At 45.2% G+C, this 21,195-nt stretch overlaps 1 protein-coding gene across 1 annotated transcript in view; it reads right to left on the bottom strand.

The window, feature by feature from the left end:
• The window catches only part of LOC126187899 (synaptic functional regulator FMR1), a 232,578-nt gene that overhangs the window by 25,071 nt on the left and 186,312 nt on the right, over positions 1-21,195 (bottom strand). The window contains 1 exon segment of the mRNA XM_049929253.1: positions 1,480-1,755. Within this exon segment, the coding sequence (XP_049785210.1) occupies positions 1,480-1,755 (276 nt within the window).

The following is a 21,195-nucleotide window of genomic DNA, read 5'->3' as shown; positions in this document are numbered from 1 at the left end:
TCAATGATTGAACAACATTACTCTCCAATACAATGTCAGCTGGAAGGCAATGAAAATATTCTCACGTGTGAATAATAGTATAATCTGAATAAACAGTATGAATGGTCACAGGTTTGTTTGATCTGTGGGAGAGTGCCACAGAGATACTGAATAAACTGAGCTGTAAAGTATCCTGAGAAAGTCTATTAATAAAGTTTCAAGAACTAGCTTTAAATGATGACTCTAGGAATATACTACAACCTCTTATGTATCACATACACAGGGATCATGAGGAAGATTAGAATAATTATTGCATGCACAGAGGTGTGCACACAATCATTCTTCCGGTGCTCCATACTTGGGTGGAATGGGAAGAAACCCTAATAACTGGTACAATGGGACATACCCTCCACCGTGCACTTCACGGTAGTTTGAAGTGTACACACAGAAGTAGATGTGGACATCTTCAATGTTACTCCTGAAACCCATTTGGTATTTTGAGTATGTATTTTGACCCAGGAATCTGCTTATGACCTCTATTCTCCCAGAACTTTTCGAACAACTACTCTGGCATTCTCTTTTGCCTACTAAGAAATCTGGCCAGTTCTGAATGTTTCTAACTTGACAGACTCATTCTTGAGCATTTTTCTGTGCTATTTCACATCTGGTGAAATGGTGGTATAGCTGAAGAACACAAAATTTTATACCTTGGCATCTCCTCTTCTGTTTTGTTAGCCACAGTTTTCGTTTATTTCAGTTACAGAAGACCACATTGCTGTCCGATTTGCATCACAGCTTGTCGAAATAAAGTTTGTACATTTTCATGTAAATCATGTAAGCACTTTCAAGTGTGTCATTAGGAAAAGGAAAAGCCATCAGAATAATGTTATGCATAGGTACAGGCTTTTGAAACTATGCATTTAAGGAAGATGTGCCCAGAAATGAGAAAAAGTAAATAGTGATTATTTAAAGAGTTACCTAAGAAATATGACAGTAATTTGCCTGAGGGATTAAATGAAAACTAATCGCCATTAACTAGTAGTTCAAGGTCGTTAATATCCCAATGAAAATTAATCTGAAGACTGTGATTCTAGTGAGCTTTACATGAAGATACACACACCAACAATTTGAAACAAATTAATTCCTGCTGGTGACCTGTATATTGTCACTTGGGATTTGTGTTTCCAGAGCCACTACTCCAGTGCAGGATTCAAAGAGCTCTTTAATGTAAATTATAATGATGCTATTTAATGCACTGTACTTGAGAAGGAATTGTTAATGCCTGACAAACAACTATGACATAGTTTCTTTTGTTGATATGTAACTAGAAAATTTACTCACCTTACATTGTGCCATAAAACAATAAGACAATAACAATAGGTGAAAAGGACAGGGTAACTTACATTTCAGCTGTGATCTCCATTCCAGATACTAGAAAACTGGTCAAATACCAAATTTATATTACATATTATTTCTTTATGACATGAAAATTGTTCTTACCATGATCCACACTAGACACATCTTGACTGTCAAGAACTGTCTCTTCATCATCAGTGGTACGTCGACGTTCATCGCGGCGGTTCTCCCTGCGCTGGGATTGCCGACCACTAACAGGAAGTGGAGCACCTCCTCCAGACTGCTGTCCCTGAATCACTTGATTGGAAACAGGTTGACGTGAACCACTTCCCGCTGTAGACGACATATACTGATGCTGCTGACGGGGTGGTAAGTCACGAACTCGCTCATCAGCTGTATCCGGGGTTGCATGCCTTGAACCTGTACATTACAGTGCAGAAACTACTGTAATAACTGAATTGCATTCTATTATTAAAAAGTCAGCAGCAGAAAGATATAATTAACTATTGTGGATGAGAATTGCAAGATGTTATTCCTTAATGATTCAATCCTACTTCTGCGAATACAAACACTATAAAGAGATAGCAAATAAAACCTGGATTGCAGAATATCACATTCTTTAATACTTCTCTGTAGCAAATTAAGAAGGGGGGAGAGTTATACCTGGAGGGCACGGTACCGAGGAACACAAGATGTTTTCATCTAGTGACAGATTTTAGGCTCACATGAAGGAACATGCAACAGATACCATTGGCATTTTCAACTGTTTCTGTTGTGAGACACGAAATTTTGTTCATGCAGCATTTGTAAATATCACGAGTTCTACAAATTTAAGTGCCGTATTGTATATTAAAGCTATTTTCAGTAGCAAAGTTGTATGGTGAGTAAAATTCTGTGTACTTTTAAAACTAGTTATGTAACATACAAGCAGTTAAGCTACAGTTTGTAAGCTGTGCACCATCTTGTACCTTGGAATAGAAGGTCTCTCTATAATGGAACAATTTTCCCTCTCTTGAAAATGGAAATGTGTGTTAGCTGCCAACAACACCTATTTCAAAATGTTTTGGACTTTTAACTGGTTTTTGATAATACTTAGTCTTAATTTGATTTCACTTACTGATTGTTGGTATATAGTACACTCATAATGCAACAGACAGACTATTACATACAGTACTGACCAGATTTTCTTGACTGCACAATTTCTACAATCGGATAGCACATTTGTTCCTAGGTACATGACCAAGGTGTGCCTTGGAGCAGTTTCTCACATTTGGAAAAAATATTTTACTTTTCTGGAATAATTTTTGTGATTTCAGACAAAGACTGCAGCACAAGAAGTGAATGGTGTTATTTGAAAACGTAAAAAGAAAATTAGATGGCTGTCCAGAGATAAAAACTCTGAAAAGTGTTCCAATGTACAACATTCTCACCTACTTGTTTCTAGTGTGTTAATGTTGGTTTTGAAATTCTCCACAGGTTTGCTGCCAGATTCTAAAATGAACGTGATTCAATATTTCGGCATCCAACTGCCCACCATCTTCAGGAGAATGCTACACCACTGTCATCGCTGCCATTGCTGAGTACTGTTGAAAACTGATGCTGAGGCTGCAAATCGTCGTCCTATAATAATGTATACGGCACATGTGCTGCCCATCACAGCTACTGCCTTCAAGACTGGGCTGGTGCCACTGTCTTTAGTTGGAACACCGGTGGCAATGATATATCGAACAAAGACTATTTTGAAACACTTGGGCTGGCCATCGGCATGTAGAGTTTGGTCCAGTCCCAGTGATGCACAAAGGGGAGCATAGATCTGTGCCCTTTATTCCTTACGTTGGGGGCATATCTTTTAAGACTGGAAGAATTTTAAGAAATTTTAATATTAAGAGTGTGTTCTGCCCACATTCCAAGATTAGGGCACTACTCGGCCCTGTAAAAGATGATTTGGGGCTTAGGAAGATTGGCATATATAAAATTCCGTGTCAGGGTGGAAGGGCTTACATCTGCCACATAATTTTCATGGTTCAGGACAGATTTGTGGAACATTGTTGTTATACAAGGCTACAACTGCCAGAAAATCGGTGATAGAAGAACACATCTTAAACGAGGGACATGGAATTAAATTTGACAAATCTGTGATAATTGCCAACACTTCTGGTTTTTGGAACAGTGCTTATAAAATGGCAGATGAAATTAGGATGACAGATAATTTAATAAACAGACAATGGTTTTCCTCTTGGCAGGATGTGGAACCCTGCACCAACACAGACATTTTTTGGCCTGGCCAGCCCGAGTCTTTTAAAATCGCCCGAGTGTGATACATTGTTACCACTGGTTTGTTTGTTCTGTTTTGCTTTAAGGTGCAAAAACAACTGGGGTCATACGTGCCCGAGTCAAAACTACAGAACACGAATACAAAGGAGTTAAAAAACCACTATACATCAGTCCCAATTGACATAACAGAAGACAGCTAAAAACAGGCATGTGTGAAAAATGGCTAAAAATGACACCATACAGAAACGGACGTCCAAAACTAAAACATTAAATGGCCTTCACCATATTGCTTTGCCAGATAAAAAGTAAGATGCGGTCGACAGCCACCACGTCATTTGTTAAAAAGGCCGATATATCAGATGGCAAACCCAAACAGGACGTTCCATCAGGAAGTGGCATACAGTTAAAACCTGAGTGCAATGTGAACAAAGTGGTGGGGTAGCGCCACTTAGCAAATGACAGTGGCTAAAAAGGCAGTGCCCTATACGCAAGCGAGTTAAAATAACCTCCTCCTGGCGGGAGGGCCGAGAGGATGGCGTCCAATCTACTGGGAGAGGCTTAATAAGCCGGAGCTTATTCCCATGAAGAGAGGACCATTGGTGATGCCAAAGGACCACCACCTCCTGACAGACGGCAACACAAAGATCATTGTAGGGAATATAGGTACTCACGAGCTGAAGTATGAGGGCTGCAGCTTTGGCAGCAGTTTCATTTCCTGGCAGACCAACATGACCAGGAACCCACAGAAACATCACACTGGCTCCACCAAGAATGAGCAGTTGACAGTTTTCCTGGACCTGCTGTGCTACGGGATGGGCAGTGTACAGAGCACATGGACTTTGAAGGGCACTGAGTGAGTCTGAGCAGAAGACACCATTGAAAAGGCGGTGTTGCTGGATGTACTCCGTTGCTCGATACAAGGTGAAGAGCTCGGCTGCAAATACTGAGGAGTGTGCCAGAAGCTGATATTGAAAGACATGGGTGCCAATGACGAAGGCACACCCAACCCCAAAGTCAGTCCGAGAGCCATCAGTGCATACAAATGTACTATCGTGAAGTTCCATGTGAAAGTCATGAAACTGAAAGTGACAGACTGAGGCTGGAGTAGTGTCCTTAGGAAGCGATAGAGGGCTAAGGTTAACATGGGCCGCTTCATGCAGCCAAAGTGGTGAAGGGTTCACACTCACCAGGAAAGGTACAGCTAGTGTGAAATTAAGCTGCTGTAGCAAGTGCCGAAAGCGGACTCCAGCACGTAACAGAGAGGCAGGACGAGCCCCATAATGACGATCAATGGAATCATGAAAGAAGGAGGTATAGGATGGGTGGCCATGCATGGCAGTCAAACGGCATACATACCTGCTGTGGAGAAAGTCACGGTGGTACGGCAGGGGTAGTTCAGCAGCTTCAGCACACACGCTCTCAACCGGGCTGGTGTAAATGGCGCCCGTGGTCAAACGGATGCCATGATGGTGGATAGTGTGGAGAGAGCATAAGAGGGATGGGCGTTCAGAGACGCATAAACAAAGCAACCGTAGTCTAGTTCGGTTGGTTGGCTGGCTTAAAAGAGGGGGGAGGGACCAAACTGCTAGGTCATCAGTCCCTCGTTCTGATTAAAATAGTTCCACAAGTGTGGGAGTAAAATAACTGAGACATACAAAACACAGCTGGAAGAAAGGAGAAAACAACAAGAATGACAGAAGGGCAACAAACACTAAAATGGGGAAAATCGGATAAGAAAACCACAGACACACACAAGAAACATGAAGATGAGATCAAAACTAGAGAGCAGATTATTGTGGCTGGCTGACCATGAGAATAAAAGGGAGAAGCCAGTCACTCTGCAACACATTAAAACCTCTACCCTAAAAGCACTAAAACTTAGATCAAACCATAAAACCCATCCTCACAAATAAAATGTAAAGCTAAAGCTGCTGTTGAGGCATTGTCGCCCAACACCGGAGGTAAAGTGCTGGGAAAGTTAAAAGTCTGCCGCAGAGTGGCTAAAAGTGGGCAGTCCCGCAAGAGGTGGACGACAGTCATTTGTGAGCCACAGCGACACCATGGTGGGTTCTCGCGACGGAGGAGGTCACCATACGTTAGCCACATATGACCAATGTGGAGCCAGCAGAGGACAACCGATTCCCTGCAAAAGGACTGCATGGAAGACTTCCACACATTCATAGTCTCCTTAATGACGTTTGTTGTGCGTACTGTTATGCCATACCGTCTGCCAAAGCTGAAAAACCCTGCAGCGTAAGACAGAATGCAGGTCAGTTTCGGAGATGCCAATCTCCAGAAGCAATTTCTGTGTAGCCTGTTTGACCAATGTGTCACCAAGTTTGTTGCCTGGGATTCTGACACGTCCTGGGGTCCACACAAACACCACTTAACGATGGGACCATTCCAGGGCATAGATGGACTCCTGAATGGACGCTACCAAAGGGTGGTGAGGGTAGCACTGGTTGATAGCTTGTAGGCTGCTCAAGGAGTCAGTACACAGTAGAAATGACTCGCCAGGGCCTGAGCAGATGTGCTCAAGAGCACGAGATATGGCTGCCAGCTCTGCAGTGAGAGCACTGCAGCCATCTTGCAAGGAGTGCTGTTCAATATGTCCTCCACGAACATGTGCAAAGCTATGTGACCATCAGCCATCGAGCCGTCGGTGTAAACCACTTCCTGGCCCCCGTACATATCGAGAATCGAGAGGAAGTGATAGCGGAAACCCGCAGGGTTAATGGAGTCCTTAGGGCCATGCGAAAGGTCCAGAAGAATCTGCGGCCTACGTGTACACCATGGAGGTGTACATGAAAGGACCTTGAGGAGAGATTACAACAGGAAGGGCTCCAGTTCAGACAGAAGAGACCGGGCGCGAACCGCAATCGTAAGCTCTGACCTGGGCCGCCAATGCGGGAGATGAACCGCCATGTGCAACGTAACTGGTGAGTGGTTGTGCACACCTAACCTTCAATGGAGGACCTCCGGCCTCCACCAGGACACTGGTCACTGGACTCATTCTAAAAGCTACCGTCGCTAGGCGAACGCCACAGTGGTGCACTGGGTCGAGTAAACGCAATGCTGAAGGCGCTGCCAAACCGTAAACCAGACTCCCACAGTCAAGGCAGGATTGAAGAAAGGCTCCGTAGAGCTGCAGCAGCGTAGAGCAATCTGCACCCCAGTTGGTGTTGCTCAGGCAGCAGAGGGCTTTCAGGTGCTGCCAAAACTTCCGCTTAAGCTGAAGGAACCTGGGAAAGGAGTGATCCAAGGAATCCCTTCCTGGCAAGAGGAGCCAAAGAAGACTTACGCTTCTCCTGCTGAGAAGTGGGGATTGATGTCCCCGATGGTTGGGGGAGGGGGTTGCTCCTGAAGTAGGTTGTGCAGGAGCATCAGGGAGGGAAGTGCCACATCCCCCCCCCCCCCCCCCCCCCTCCCAAGGGGTACATGGAGTCTGAAGGCTCTGAGAGCCAACTGTACGCAGCGGAATGGAAGATGGTAGAACCACCGTCGTAGCGGTGGCATAGATTGACAGGATGCACAGGATGTAGCCTCTCATATTTTCCCTTAGCCTCAGCGTGGGTCAGCCGGTCCATGGTTTTGTATTCCATTATATTTCTTTCTTTCTGGAGAATTCTGCAGTCTGGCGAGGAAGACACATGGTGCTCTCTGCAGTTGACATAGTTGGAAGGTGGGGCACACTGAGTATTGGGAAGTGAAGGACGTCCACAATCCCGACAGGTGATGCTGAAAGTACAGCCGGAAGACGTATGGCTGAACTTTCAGCACCGCATCATGACAGGGATGTATGGATTTACGTCACAGCGGTAGACTGTCACCTTGATCACCTCAGGTAATGTGTCACCCTCAAAGGCCAAGATGAAGGCACCAGTGGCAACCTGATTATCCCTCAGACCCCAGTGGACACGTCAGACGAAATGGACACCTTGTCACTCTAAATTGGCGTGCAGCTCATCATCAGACTACAAGAGACGGTCCCTGTGAAATATGATACCCTGGACCAATTTACGCTCTTATGGGGCATGATGGAAACAGAAACATCCCCCAGCATGTCACACGCGAGCAGTGCCCGTGACTGGGCAGAGGATGCTGTTTTGTTACAGACTGACCCTGACCGCATTTTGGACAAGCCCTCCACCTCCCCAAACTTGTCCTCTAAATGCTCCACATAAAACTGAGGTTTCATTGACAAGAAAAATTCCCCATCAACTCTGGTAAATATGAGGTACCGGGCTGAATAAGCTTCACTGACATCCTTAGCTTGGGTTCCTCCCATGGTGTGACCAGAGGGGGGGATGATGTGTGGTCGTATTTCTTAGCATTGAAGTTAGACCTTGACCGCTTAGAGACTGCTGGTGGTGTTTGACCACCAGCAAGATATGACATACTACTTTTCATGGCGTGTCATCCACCCTGATGCCACCCACTCCGACCAGGGGCCCTCCCCAAGAGCACCACCCAGCCGCAGCAAAGGCTACCTGGCAGGATGGCCATTGCTGGAAGTCCCAATGCCCCAGAGATACGGGCAGCTACTCCTTGGCATGAGTAGGGAGTTGATGGTGCAGGCATCAGCAGAGCGATCCCTGTGTGATCAAGGGGTTACAACAAACAGGGTACATGGGGGCCCCACCACAACGGACTGGCTACCATGCTGGATAACATGTGCAAACGAGCTAAAAAGTTCATTATCGTTGACAGCACGGAATGCTATTCTGCACAGAGAATGGAGGAAAATACACCCAGGAGGGTGACCTCACCCAACAGCTGGGGAATGAGCAGAAGTGCAGATCCATGTTGACGAAGGAATCGAGAGTTCTCAGTGCATGATGGACACTATGCACCACGTAAGGCGCCATTTACCAATTGACTCACTCTTTGCGAAAATTTTGAAAAATGAAGGTAACACCCTACAGGGGACTATCACGTAAAGGCCGAAATGTGAGAGAGACAGTTGAGTTTCGAATGGAGAAGGGACCGGTACAAACGGAGGAGGGTGATTCGATCGGCAACCCAGGAAGTACCATTGAGGACACGTCGGACATTAAGGAACTGCGTACAGCAGGCTGCTGGGTAAGATACATGGGAGGATCAAGAGTGTCTCCTATCGAGTTGAGCCCCAGGAATTTCATAGTTTTAACAAACGGATGGGCAACAATCCCAAGATGTAAAGATGGTGGAGAAACAGAAACCACTGGCGTCTCCAGAAATTCATACAAACAATTTTGTAAGTTGAAAAGCGAAAGCCATTGGCGATGCTTCAGGTGTGAAGACGATCAAGACACCGCTGAAGATGTCACTCAGTGAGACAGATCTGTGGAGAACTGCAATAGATGCAAAATCATAAACAAAAAGGGAGCCAGAGATGCCCGGTGGGAGACAGGCCATGATAGGGTTAATGGCGATAGCAAAGAGGACGAGAGACAGGATGGGCCCCTGAGGCACACTATTTTCTTGGGTAAAGCAACCCACACTCACCCTGAAAACTCGATCTTATAAAAATGCCTGAAGGATCAGGGAAGGTGGCCACGGAAGACCCACGTGCAAAGAGTATGGAGGATACCAGTTCTCCAGCAGGTGTCGTAAGATTTCTCCACATCAAAAAACATGGCCACAGCCTGGGATTCCCACAGAAAACCATTCATGACATGGGTGGACAAACTAACTAGATGGTGAACTGCAGAACGCTGTGCTTGAAATCCATACTGTGCGTTCGTCAGTAAATTGCGAGACTCGATCCACCATACCAGCCGGGCATAAATCATATGTTCCATCACCTTGCGAACACAGCTGGTAAGAGAGGAGAGGCAGTAGCTAGAAGGAAGGCTTTTGTCCTTACCGGGCTTAGATATGGGTATGACGGTGGCTTCATGCCAGCGTCCGTGAAATGTGCCCTCTGCCAAGAGGCAGTTGTACGTGTTAACCGAAAGTGCTTGCCAGCAAGAGAAAGGTTCTCCAACATCTCAATGTGGATAGCGTCTGGCCCTGGGGTGGAGGACGACACTCAGGACAGAACCCTGAGGCACGCCATTTTTGGATAAAGGTGTCTGACAAGGCAGAACCCACACACACCTTGAAAACTCGATCTTGTAAAAATGACTGAAGGAACAGGGCACACGGCTACAGAAGACCCACGTGTAAAGAGTACAGAGGATACCAGTTCCGCAGCAGGTGTCGTAGGCCTTCTCCACATTGAAAAACATGGCCACAGCCTGGGATTTCCGGAGAAAACCATTGATGACATGGGTGGACATAGTAACGAGATGATCAACTGCAGAACGCCGTGCTCGGAATCCACACTGTGCTTTTGCTAGTAAACTGTGAGACTCGAGCCACCATACCACCCGGGCATGAATCACGTTTCATCACCTTGTAATCACAGCTACATCTACATCCATACCCTGAGTACCTCTATCGGTTCTCCCTTCTATTCCAGTCTCGTATTGCTCGTGGAAAGAAGGATTGTCGGTATGCTTCTGAGTACCTCTATCGGTTCTCCCTTCTATTCCAGTCTCGTATTGCTCATGGAAAGAAGGATTGTCGGTATGCTTCTGTGTGGGCTCTAATCTCTCTGGTTTTATCCTCATGGTCTCTTCGCGAGATATATGTAGGAGGGAGCAATATACTGCTTGACTCCTCGGTGAAGGTATGCTCTTGAAACTTCAACAAAAGCCCGTACCGAGCTACTGAGTGTCTCTCCTGCAGAGTCTTCCACTGGAGTTTATCTATCATCTCCGTAACGCTTTCGCGATTACTAAGTGATCCTGTAACGAAGCACGCTGCTCTCCATTGGATCTTCTCTATCTCTTCTATCAACCCTATCTGGTACGGATCCCACACTGCTGAGCAGTATTCAAGCAGTGGGCGAACAAGCGTACTGTAACCTACTTCTTTTGTTGTCGGATTGCATTTCCTTAGGATTCTTCCAATGAATCTCAGTCTGGCATCTGCTTTACCGACGATCAACTTTATATGATCATTCCATTTTAAATCACTCCTAATGCGTACTCCCAGATAATTTATGGAATTAACTGCTTCCAGTTGCTGACCTGCTATTTTGTAGCTAAATGATAAGGGATCTATCTTTCTATGTATTTGCAGCACATTACACTTGTCTACATTGAGATTCAATTGCCATTCCCTGCACCATGCGTCAATCCGCTACAGATCCTCCTGCATTTCAGTACAATTTTCCATTGTTACAACCTCTCGATACACCACAGCATCATCTGCAAAAAGCCTCAGTGAACTTCCGATGTCATCCACAAGGCCACTTATGTATATTGTGAATAGCAATGGTCCTATCACACTCCCCTGCGGCACACCTGAAATCACTCTTACTTCGGAAGACTTCTCTCCATTGAGAATGACATGCTGTGTTCTGTTATCTAGGAACTCTTCAATCCAATCACACAATTGGTCTGATAGTCCATATGCTCTTACTTTGTTCATTAAATGACTGTGGGGAACTGTATCGAATGCCTTGCGGAAGTCAAGAAACACGGCATCTACCTGTGAACCCGTGTCTATGGCCTTCTGAGTCTCGTGGACGAATAGCGTGAGCTGGGTTTCATTATGACCGTCTTTTTCGAAACCCATGCTGATTCCTACAGAGTATATTTCTAGTCTCCAGAAAAGTCATTATACTCTAACATAATACATGTTCCAAAATTCTACAACTGATCGACGTTAGAGATATAGGTCTATAGTTCTGCACATCTGTTCGACGTCCCTTCTTGAAAACGGGGATGACCTGTGCCCTTTTCCAATCCTTTGGAACGCTACACTCTTCTAGAGACCTACGGTACACCGCTGCAAGAAGGGGGGCAAGTTCCTTCGCGTACTCTGTGTAAAATCGAACTGGTATCCCATCAGGTCCAGTGGCCTTTCCTCTTTTGAGTGATTTTAATTGTTTCTCTATCCCTCTGTCGTCTATTTCGATATCTACCGTTTTGTCATCTGTGCGACAATCTAGAGAAGGAACTACAGTGCAGCCTTCCTCTGTGAAACAGCTTTGGAAAAAGACATTTAGTATTACGGCCTTTTGTCTGTCATCCTCTGTTTCAGTACCATTTTGGTCACAGAGTGTCTGGACATTTTGTTTTGAGCCACCTACCACTTTGGCATAAGACCAAAATTTCTTAGGATTTTCTGGCAAGTCAGTACATAGAACTTTACTTTCGAATTCATTGAACGCCTCTCGTATAGCCCTCCTCACACTACATTTTGCTTCGCGTAATTTTTGTTTGTCTGCAAGGCTTTGGCTATGTTTATGTTTGCTGTGAAGTTCCCTTTGCTTCTGCAGCAGTGTTCTAACTCGGTTGTTGTAACACGGTGGCTCTTTTCCATCTCTTACGATCTTGCTTGGCACATACTCATCTAACACATAGTACGATGGTTTTGATGGTAAGAGAGATGAGGGGCAGCAGCTAGAAAGCAAGTTTTTGTCCTTACTGGGCTTAGGTATGGGTATGACAGTGGCATCACGCCAGTGTCTGAGAAATGTGCCCTGTGCCCAGATGTGGTTGAACGTGCTAAGCTGAAAGTGCTTGCCTGCAAGAGAAAGGTGCTGCAACATCTGAATGTGGAGGGCATCTAGCTCTGGGGTGGAGGAGCGGGATGAACTGAGAGCATGATCTAGCACCCTCATAGTAAAGGTGGCATTGCAGCACTCACGATTCAGAGAAGAAAGGGTTATTGCCCAAGCCTCCTCTGCTCGTTTATGATGGAGGTAGGCAGGGTGATAGTGGGAAGAGCTTGACTCTTCAGCAAAATGGTGGCTCAAGGTGTTGGAGATAACAACAGGATCCACGATAACATCGTTTGCTACTGTGAGGCCGGAAATGTGGGACTGGACCTGGGTCCCAGAAAGCTGTTGGAGGTTGGCCCACACGACAGAAGAAGGGATGAAATCCAGCTAGCTCGTTTGCTATCTTGAAGAACGCGGTGACACTTTGCATGCATCTGTTTATAATGAATGCAGTTTACCATCATAGGATGATGGTTAAAAATGCGGAGAGCACATCTCCAAGTGCGAATTGCACTGTGGCATGCCTCAGTCCACCAAGGGACTGGAACATGATGTGGCAAAGAGGAAATGTGAGGAATGGAATGTTCTGCAGCAGTAAGCATAACACTGGGAAATCTTGTTCTTCGGAGGTCACCAGGGAGGAGTAAAGCTGCTGATCAGCCTTAGTAAGCTGGGCTTGCAAGTGGATCGAGTAGGAGTCAGCACATGGAAAATGGTCACTCGAGTAGGTGCCAGAAAGAATGGACCACTCAAGTTGACGGGAAAGCTGGGCAGTGCAAAAGGATAGGTCCAATTGGAAGTAGATGTGCAAGGAGTCAGAAAGGTAAGTGGGTGCCCCCGTGTTTGGGCGCACGATGTTAAGTTGGTTAAGAAGTTCAGCCAAGAGGGCACCTCCCTGACAGGTCCTGGGAGAATCCCAAAGGGGATGATGAGCATTAAATTCACCAAGTAGCAAAAATGGGGGAGGAAGCTGCCCAATAAGCTGAAAGACGTCTGCCCTGGTGACATCGAATGATGGAGATACATAAATGGTACAGAGGGAAAAAGTGAGGTGGGGAAGGAAAAGGTGAACTGCAACAGCTTGAAGACGAGTATTCAGGGAGATGCAGCATGTTGCCCCCACAAGATGGAATGCCGACCTCAGGGGGAAGGCCAAAACAAATTGGTAAGTAATGTGAATGCTCAAAGCTTTCGTAAGGACGCAATTTAGTTTCCTGAAGGCAGAGTACAAGGGGATGCTATGATGCTAAAAGCAGCCATAAATCCTCTTTGTGGGACCGAAGGCCATGAACATTCCAAAGGAGGACAGTCACGAGGAAGAGATGTACGAGTGTCAACTCAGCGGCTGCCGAGTGACAGCCGGTGTAGAGTAACTACTACAGGGCACAGAAGCAGGAGGATCCTGCTCCATGGGGTCCACAAAAGCTGAATTCGGTTGGTGGTGCATACCAGCTAGACAGAGGCCGGCCGGGCTAAAGTACACGTGGCGACACCGTCGAACAGGATCTTCGAGTTGGCGAAGGAGAAGACCGTTTGCCTTTAGTGGACTTCTTCGAGCCTTTCCGGTTAGAAAAAAAATCAGGTGTTTGGCTGGAGGGATGGAAGAAGTCTTCATGGGAGTACTCCTTTGTCCTTTCCTGTCTACTGGCTGTGTAGCTGGTGGCTTCGCCCCTTTGAAGTGAGAGTTTGACGGTCTGTTGCACAGTGGGGCGGGAGGACAGCGATGCTACCTTGACAATAGGCGATTTCACAACCTCAGAGGTGAATTTGAGATTGCATGTCTGCGTGGCCATGTCCTTCATGGAGCGAGGGGTAACAAAAATAAAACTATATGTGCCAGATGGGAGAACACAGGGTTTGCAACTAGCCAGTAACTTGTGAGCAACTGGGTAAGGCACTTTTTCCTTTACCTGAATCTCTTAGACTGTATGCTCATCAAGATACGTGAGACAATCCCGAGAGGAGGTAGCTTGGCTGCCATTGCAGTTGATACAGTGGGGAGAAGTAGGTGGACGATCGCTCTTGTGTGCATCCCTACCACATGTTACACATCTGGCTGGGTGTTGACAAGACGTGCTAGTATGGTTGAAACAATGACACTAGTAACAGCACATTGGGTTCAGAATGTACGGCAGGACTGTGATAATTTCATAGCCTGCTTTGATCTTGGACGACAGCACCACTATCAAAGGTGATGGAAAGAGTGCGAGTGGGCACTAAGGAGGAATTTACATTTTTCATTACATGATGGATGGCAACGACACCCTTATCAGAGAGGTAAGATTGGATTTCGGCCTCGGTTAGGCCATCGAGCAGCCTGGTGTAAATTACACCACGGGAAGAATTCAAAGTTCTATGGGCCTTGACACAAACAGGGTAGCCGTGGAGAAGCGAGGCAGCAAGCAGTTGTGCCTGAGAATCGGAAGCAGTCTCCAACAGCAAAGTGCCATTCCGCAAATGAGATCAGGATTTCACAGGGCGAGCAACTGCATCAACACCTTTCTGAATAATAAACGGATTTACAGTGGCGAAGGACTGACTGTCTTCAGTACGTGATACCACGAGGAACCATGGTGCAGCGGGATGTGTCTTTGAATCATTAGCCTCATTACGTTTATGTTTCGTAGACATTGATTTGGAAGATGATTGACTCATTGCGAGAAAATCCCCCACGATTGCCAGTGTCTCTGATGGCACACTCCTTCCAACTGGGGGCTCCCTTCACAAGGGGATGCATCTGCCTTACGTGATTTTTCACACCTCACGAACATCTGACAGAGGGATCAATCAGCAATTTGGAAAGGTTGAAGCTCAGGCAATCACCCTTCCCTTGGCCTGGCATGTACCAGGGATATGTGCAAACCCTACCTGTTGACTCGGGGCTGAGAATTACGCATTACCCAGTCACCTGTTATGCGTCAGATGCATAGGCTGGACTTTAGGAGCGCACAGGGAGGAAGAAGGAAGAGAGGAACCTCAAATGCCAAAGCGGAGGAATGAGACTAGAAGGGAAACGAAGAAAGGAAAAGGGAGCAAAAAACAAAGGCGAGACTGTTCTTACATCAGCGGCAGACAATGTAGAACATTCCCAGTAACAATCTAGACAAGTTCCTCAAGGAAGACGAAAAACATAGCACGAGAATAGACTGCAGCATGGAAAGAATAAAACGTTGCAGAGGCTGGGGCCCCATGGTAGCCGCGCACAAACCTGCCGAAGAGTGGCGAACCCCCTGACGGGGGAGTTTGCTGCTGGTGTTCTATTAAGAGCAGCACCACCAATTTAGTTTTGAAGGGCAGCAACTGTGGTAAGTGGCGCATGTGCCGTGTAAGGTACAGAGGTCTATTTGCAACCATGATATCAGTTTTCAGCAGGACTCTGCAACAGCAGCAGCAGCAGCAGCAGCAGCAGCAGCAGCAGCATCATTCTTCTCAAGATGGCACACAAATGGATCATCGAAATACTTAATCATATTGATTTTAGGATAAAGCAGCAAACCCACAGAAACTTTCAAGACTTATTATGCTGGTAAAGCCTACAAAAGTTTTGACTAACAATACCAGAGAAGGAAAGAGTTGCTACTCACCATATAGCGGAGATGCTGAGTCGCGATAGGCACAATAAAAAGATTCACGTAATTAAAGCTTTCGGCCATTAAGGCCTTTGTCAGCAGTACACACACACACACACACACACACACACACACACACACACACACACACACGACTTGCACACACATCTGCAGTCTCAGAGAACTGAGACCACACTGCAAACAGCAGCACCAGTGCATGATGGGACTGGCGACTGGCTGGGAGTAAGGAGGAGGCTGGGGCAGGGAGGGGGAGGGATAGTATGGTGGGAGTGGCGGACAGTCAAGTGTTGCAGTTAAGACGGAGGGCAGGAGAGCAGGTGCAGAGGGTGGAGGAGGTAAGTAGTGGAAAGGAGAGAAATAAAAGAAATTAAAAGACTGGGTGTGGTGGTGAAATGACGGCTGTGTAGTGCTGGAATGGGAACAGGGAGGGGACTGGATGGGTGAGGACAGTGACTAACGAAGGTTGAGGCCAGGAGGATTATGGGAATGTAGGATGTATTGCATGGAAAGTTCCCACCTGCGCAATTCAGAAAAGCTGGTGTTGGTGGGAATGACCCATATGGCACAAGCTGTGAAGCGGTCATTGAAATGTAGGATATCATTTTTGGCAACAAAGGTTGAGGCCAGGAGGCTTATGGGAATGTAGGATGTATTGCAGGGAAAGTTCCCACCTGCGCAATTCAGAAAAGCTGGTGTTGGTGGGAAGGACCCATATGGCACAAGCTGTGAAGCAGCCATTGAAATGTAGGATATCATTTTTGGCAGCGCGTTCAGCAACAGGGTACTCCACTTGTTTCTTGGCCAGTTTGTCCGTGGTCATTCATGTGGACAGACAGCTTGTTGGTTGTCATGCCCACATAGAATGCAGCACAGAGGTTGCAGCTTAGCTTGTAAATCACATGACTGGTTTCACAGGTAGCCCTGCCTTTGATAGGATAGGTGATGTTAGTGACCGGCCTGGAGTAGGTGGTTTTAGGAGGATGTATGGGATAGGTCTTGCATCTAGGTCTATTACAGGGGTATCAGCCATGAGGTAAGGGATTGGGAGCAGGGGTAGTGTAAGGATGGACGAGTATATTGTGTAGGTTCGGTGGATGGCAGAATGCCACAGTAGGTCCTGCCCACTATCCATCCCACCCCTCCTACCATGGTATTCCGCCGGCCGCCGTCCACCGAACCTACACAATATACTCGTCCATACTTACACAACCCGTGCTCCCAATCTCTTACCTCATTGGCTGATACCCCTGTAATACACTAGACCTAGATGCAAGACCTGTCCCATACATCCTTCTACCACCACCAATTCCAGTCCAGTCACTAACATCACCTATCCTATCAAAGGCAAGGCTACCTGTGAAACCAGTCATGTGATTTACAAGCTAAGCTGCAACCTCTGTGCTGCGTTCTATGTAGGCATGACAACCAACAAGCTGTCTGTCCACATGAACAGCCACCGACAAACTGTGCCAAGAAACAAGTGGACCACGCTGTTGCTGAACAAGCTGCCAAACATTATGTCCCTCATCTTAATGACTGCTTCACAGCCTATGCCATATGGATCCTTCCCACCAACACGAACTTTTCTGAATTGCGCAGGTGGGAACTTTCTCTGTAATACATCCTACATTCCCAAAAGCCTCCTGGCCTCAACCTTCGTTAGTCACTGTCGTCACCCATCCAGTCCCCTCCCTGTTCCCATTCAAGCACTACACAGCCGTCATTTCACCGCCACACCCAGTCTTTTAATTTCTTTTATTTCTCTCCTTTCCGCTACTTACCTCCTCCCCCCTCTGCACCTTCTCTCCTGCCCTCCATCTAAACTGCAACACTTGACTGTCTGCCACTCCCAGCATACTATCCCTCCCCCTCCCTGCCCCAGCCTCCTCCTTAACCCCACCCAGTCGCCACTCCCATCATGCACTGGTGCTGCTGTTTGCAGTGTGGTCTTTGTTCTCTGAGACTGCAGATGTGTGTGTGTGTGTGTGTGTGTGTGTGTGTGTGTGTGTGTACTGCTGACAAAGGCCTTAATGGCCGAAAGCTTTAATTGTATGAATCTTTTTATTGTGCCTATCGCGACTCAGCGTGTCCGCTATATGGTGAGTAGCAACTTTTCTTCTCAGGTATTGTTACATTCCAGCCTGGATTTTCCATTGACTAAGAAGAGCAACACATACAAGAAACAAATGTACTGAATACTTAGTTAAAACCAAGCAGAACAAAAGTCAGTAAATACAGTTTTGTTGTTGTTGTTGTTGTTGTTATGGTCTTCAGTCCAGAGACTGGTTTGAGGCAGCTCTCCATACTACCCTATCCTGTACAAGGTTCTTCATCTCTGAGTAACTGCTTCAACCTTCATCCTTCTGAATCTGCTTAGCGTATTCATCTCTTGGTCTCCCTCGACGATTTTTACCCTCCACACTTCCCTCCAATACGGAATGGGTGATCCCTTGATGCCTCTGCATGTGTCCTACCAACTGATCCCTCCTAGTCAAGTTGTGCCACAAATTTCTCTTCTCCCAATTCTATTCAGTACCTACTCATTAGTTATGTGATCTACCATCTAATCTTCAGCATTCTTCTGTAGCACCATATTTCAAAAGCTACTATTCTCTTCTTGTCTAAACTATTTATCGTCCAAGTTTCACTTCCATACATGGCTACACTCCATACAAATACTTTCAGAAACGACTTCCTGACACTTAAATGTATACTCGATGATAACAAATTTCTCTTCAGAAACGCTTTCCTTGACATTGCCTGTCTACATTTTATATCCTTCCTACTTCGAACACCATCAGTTATTTTGCTTCTCAAACAACCAAATATCATTTACTACTTCAAGTGTCTCAATTCCTAATCTAATTCCCTCAGCATCACTTGATTTAATCCAACTACATTCCATTATCCTCTTTTTTTAAATTTTGTTTTATGTTCATCTTATATCCTCCTTTCAAGAAACTGTCCATTCCATTCAACTGCTCTTCCAGGTCCTTTGCTGCCTGACACAATTACAATGTCATCGGCAAACCTCAACGTTTTTATTTCTTCTCCATGGATTTTAATACCTATTCCAAACTTTTCTTTTGTTTCCTTCACTGCTTGCTCAATATACAGATTGAATAACATCGGGATAGGCTTCAACCCTGTCTCACTCCCTTCCCAATCACTGCTTCCCATTTGTGCCCCCTCGACTCTTATAACTGCCATCTGCTTTCTGTACAAATTGCAAATGGCCTTTCGCTCCCTGTGCTTGACCCCTGCCACCTTCAGAATTTGAAAGAGAGTATTCCAGTCAACATTGTCAAAAGCTTTCTCTAAGTCTACAAATGCTAGAAATGTAGGTTTGCCTTTCCTTGATCTATTTTCTAAGATAAGTCATAGGGTAAGTATTGCCTAGCGTGTTCCAACATTTCTACACAACCCAAAGTGATCTTCCCCGGGGTCGGCTTGTAGCAGTTTTTCCATCCGTCTGTAAAGAATTCTTGGTAATATTTTGCAGCCATGACTTATTAAACTGACAGTTCAGTAATTTTCACACCTGTAGACGCCCGCTTTCTTTGGGATTGGAATTATTATATTCTTCTTGCAGTCTGAGGGTATTTCACCTGTCTCATACATCTAGCTCACCAGATGGTAGAGTTTTGTCATGGTTGGCTCTCCCAAGGCTGTCAGTAGTTCAAATGGAATATTGTCTACTCCCTCGGCCGTGTTTCAACTCGGGTCTTTCAGTGCTCTGTCAAATTCTTCACACAGTATCAAATCTCCCATTTCATCTCCATCTATGTCCTCTTGCATTTCCATAATATTACCCTCAAGTACCTCACCCTGGTATAGACCCTTTATATACTCCTTCCATCTCTCTGTTTTCCCTTCTTTGCTTAGAACAGGTTTTCCACAAGAGCTCTTGATATTCATACATGTAGTTCTCTTTTCTCCAAAGGTCTCTCTAATTTTCCAGTAGGCAGTAGCTATCTTACCCCCTAGTGATATATGCCTCTACATCCTTACATTTGTCCTCTAACCATCCCTGCTTAGCCATTTTGCACTTCTTGTCAATCACATTTTTGAGACGTTTGTATTCCTTTGCACCTGCTTCATTTACTGCATTTTTATATTTTCTCCTTTCATCAATTAAATTCCATATATCTTCTATTACCCAAGGATTTCTACTAGCCCTCATCTTTTTACCTACTTGATCCTCTACTGCCCTCACTATTTCATATCTCAAAGCTACCCATTCTTCTTCTTCAGTATTTCTTTCCTCCATTCTTGTCAATCGTTCCATAATGCTCTCTCTGAAATTCTCTACAACCTCTGGTTCTTAATTTGCCGCCTTTTTGCAGGTTTCTTTAGTTTTAATCTACAGTTCATAACAAATAAATTGTAGTCAGAGTTCACATTTGCCCCTGGATATTTCTAACTATTTAAAACCTGGTTCCTAAATCTGTCTAACCATTATATAATATATCTGAAATCTTCCAATGTCTCCATGCCTCTTGCACTGCAGTTTAGCACTGAAATAACTTTATTAATGAACAATAAACAAAATACAGCCTGTCTTTATGAAGTCATTACATTAAAAATATTTGTAGTATCGCTGAAAGAGGTAAAGAATGTGGTTATATGGGTTGAAAATGTTATTTAAAATATATTTTGTGCGTTAGTTTAATGCAACCAGTGGATCTTACAATCTACTTGAAAAACTTCCTGTCCAGTTTACTTCAACATAATGCCTCTTCCATAAAAATTGCCTCTTCCTCAATAAATATGTAAATATGGGAAGCAACAATTTTAGGTGTGTACATTATATATAGAAATTAATGCGACAAGATACCTGCTAAGACCTTATTGGAGTGGCATGGCATGAAAACCTTATTTGGAGACATTAGAAGTTCTCTCTATCAATGTGTGCATATTATATCATACCGCCCAAAAACTATGTAGTCAATTAGATACACACTAAGGTAACAGTTGTGGGATAGTGATATGCAGTTATACAGTCAGAGGTAGTATTGTGTACACAAGGGATAAATGGGCAGAGCATTGGCAAAGCTGTCACTTGTAATGAGGTCATTCATTTGAGAATGTCTCTGACATGATTACGATTGTACGGTGAAAATTAACAGACATTCAAAGTGGAATGGTAGTTACAGCTAAAGGCATGGGACATTCTGTTTGCAAAACTGTCGGAAATTCAATATTCTGAGAGCCGCAGTGTCAAGTATGTGCCAAGAACACCAAAGTATGGGTATTACTTTGCAACCAAGACAACTCTGTGGCCGACGGACTTTGCTTCATGAGTGCTGTGACGTTTATGTAGTTGTCGGTGGTAACACACAAGCAACACTACATGAAGTAAATGCAGAAATCAATGTCGTACATACGACAAATGTATCTGTTAGGACAGTGTGATGAAATGTGTTAGTGGGCTATGGCTGCCAATGACCAATGTGA

This window comes from Schistocerca cancellata, chromosome 1 (assembly GCF_023864275.1).
Source record: "Schistocerca cancellata isolate TAMUIC-IGC-003103 chromosome 1, iqSchCanc2.1, whole genome shotgun sequence".
Lineage (NCBI taxonomy): Eukaryota > Metazoa > Arthropoda > Insecta > Orthoptera > Acrididae > Schistocerca > Schistocerca cancellata.
This window is presented reverse-complemented; position numbering and strand designations above follow the sequence as displayed.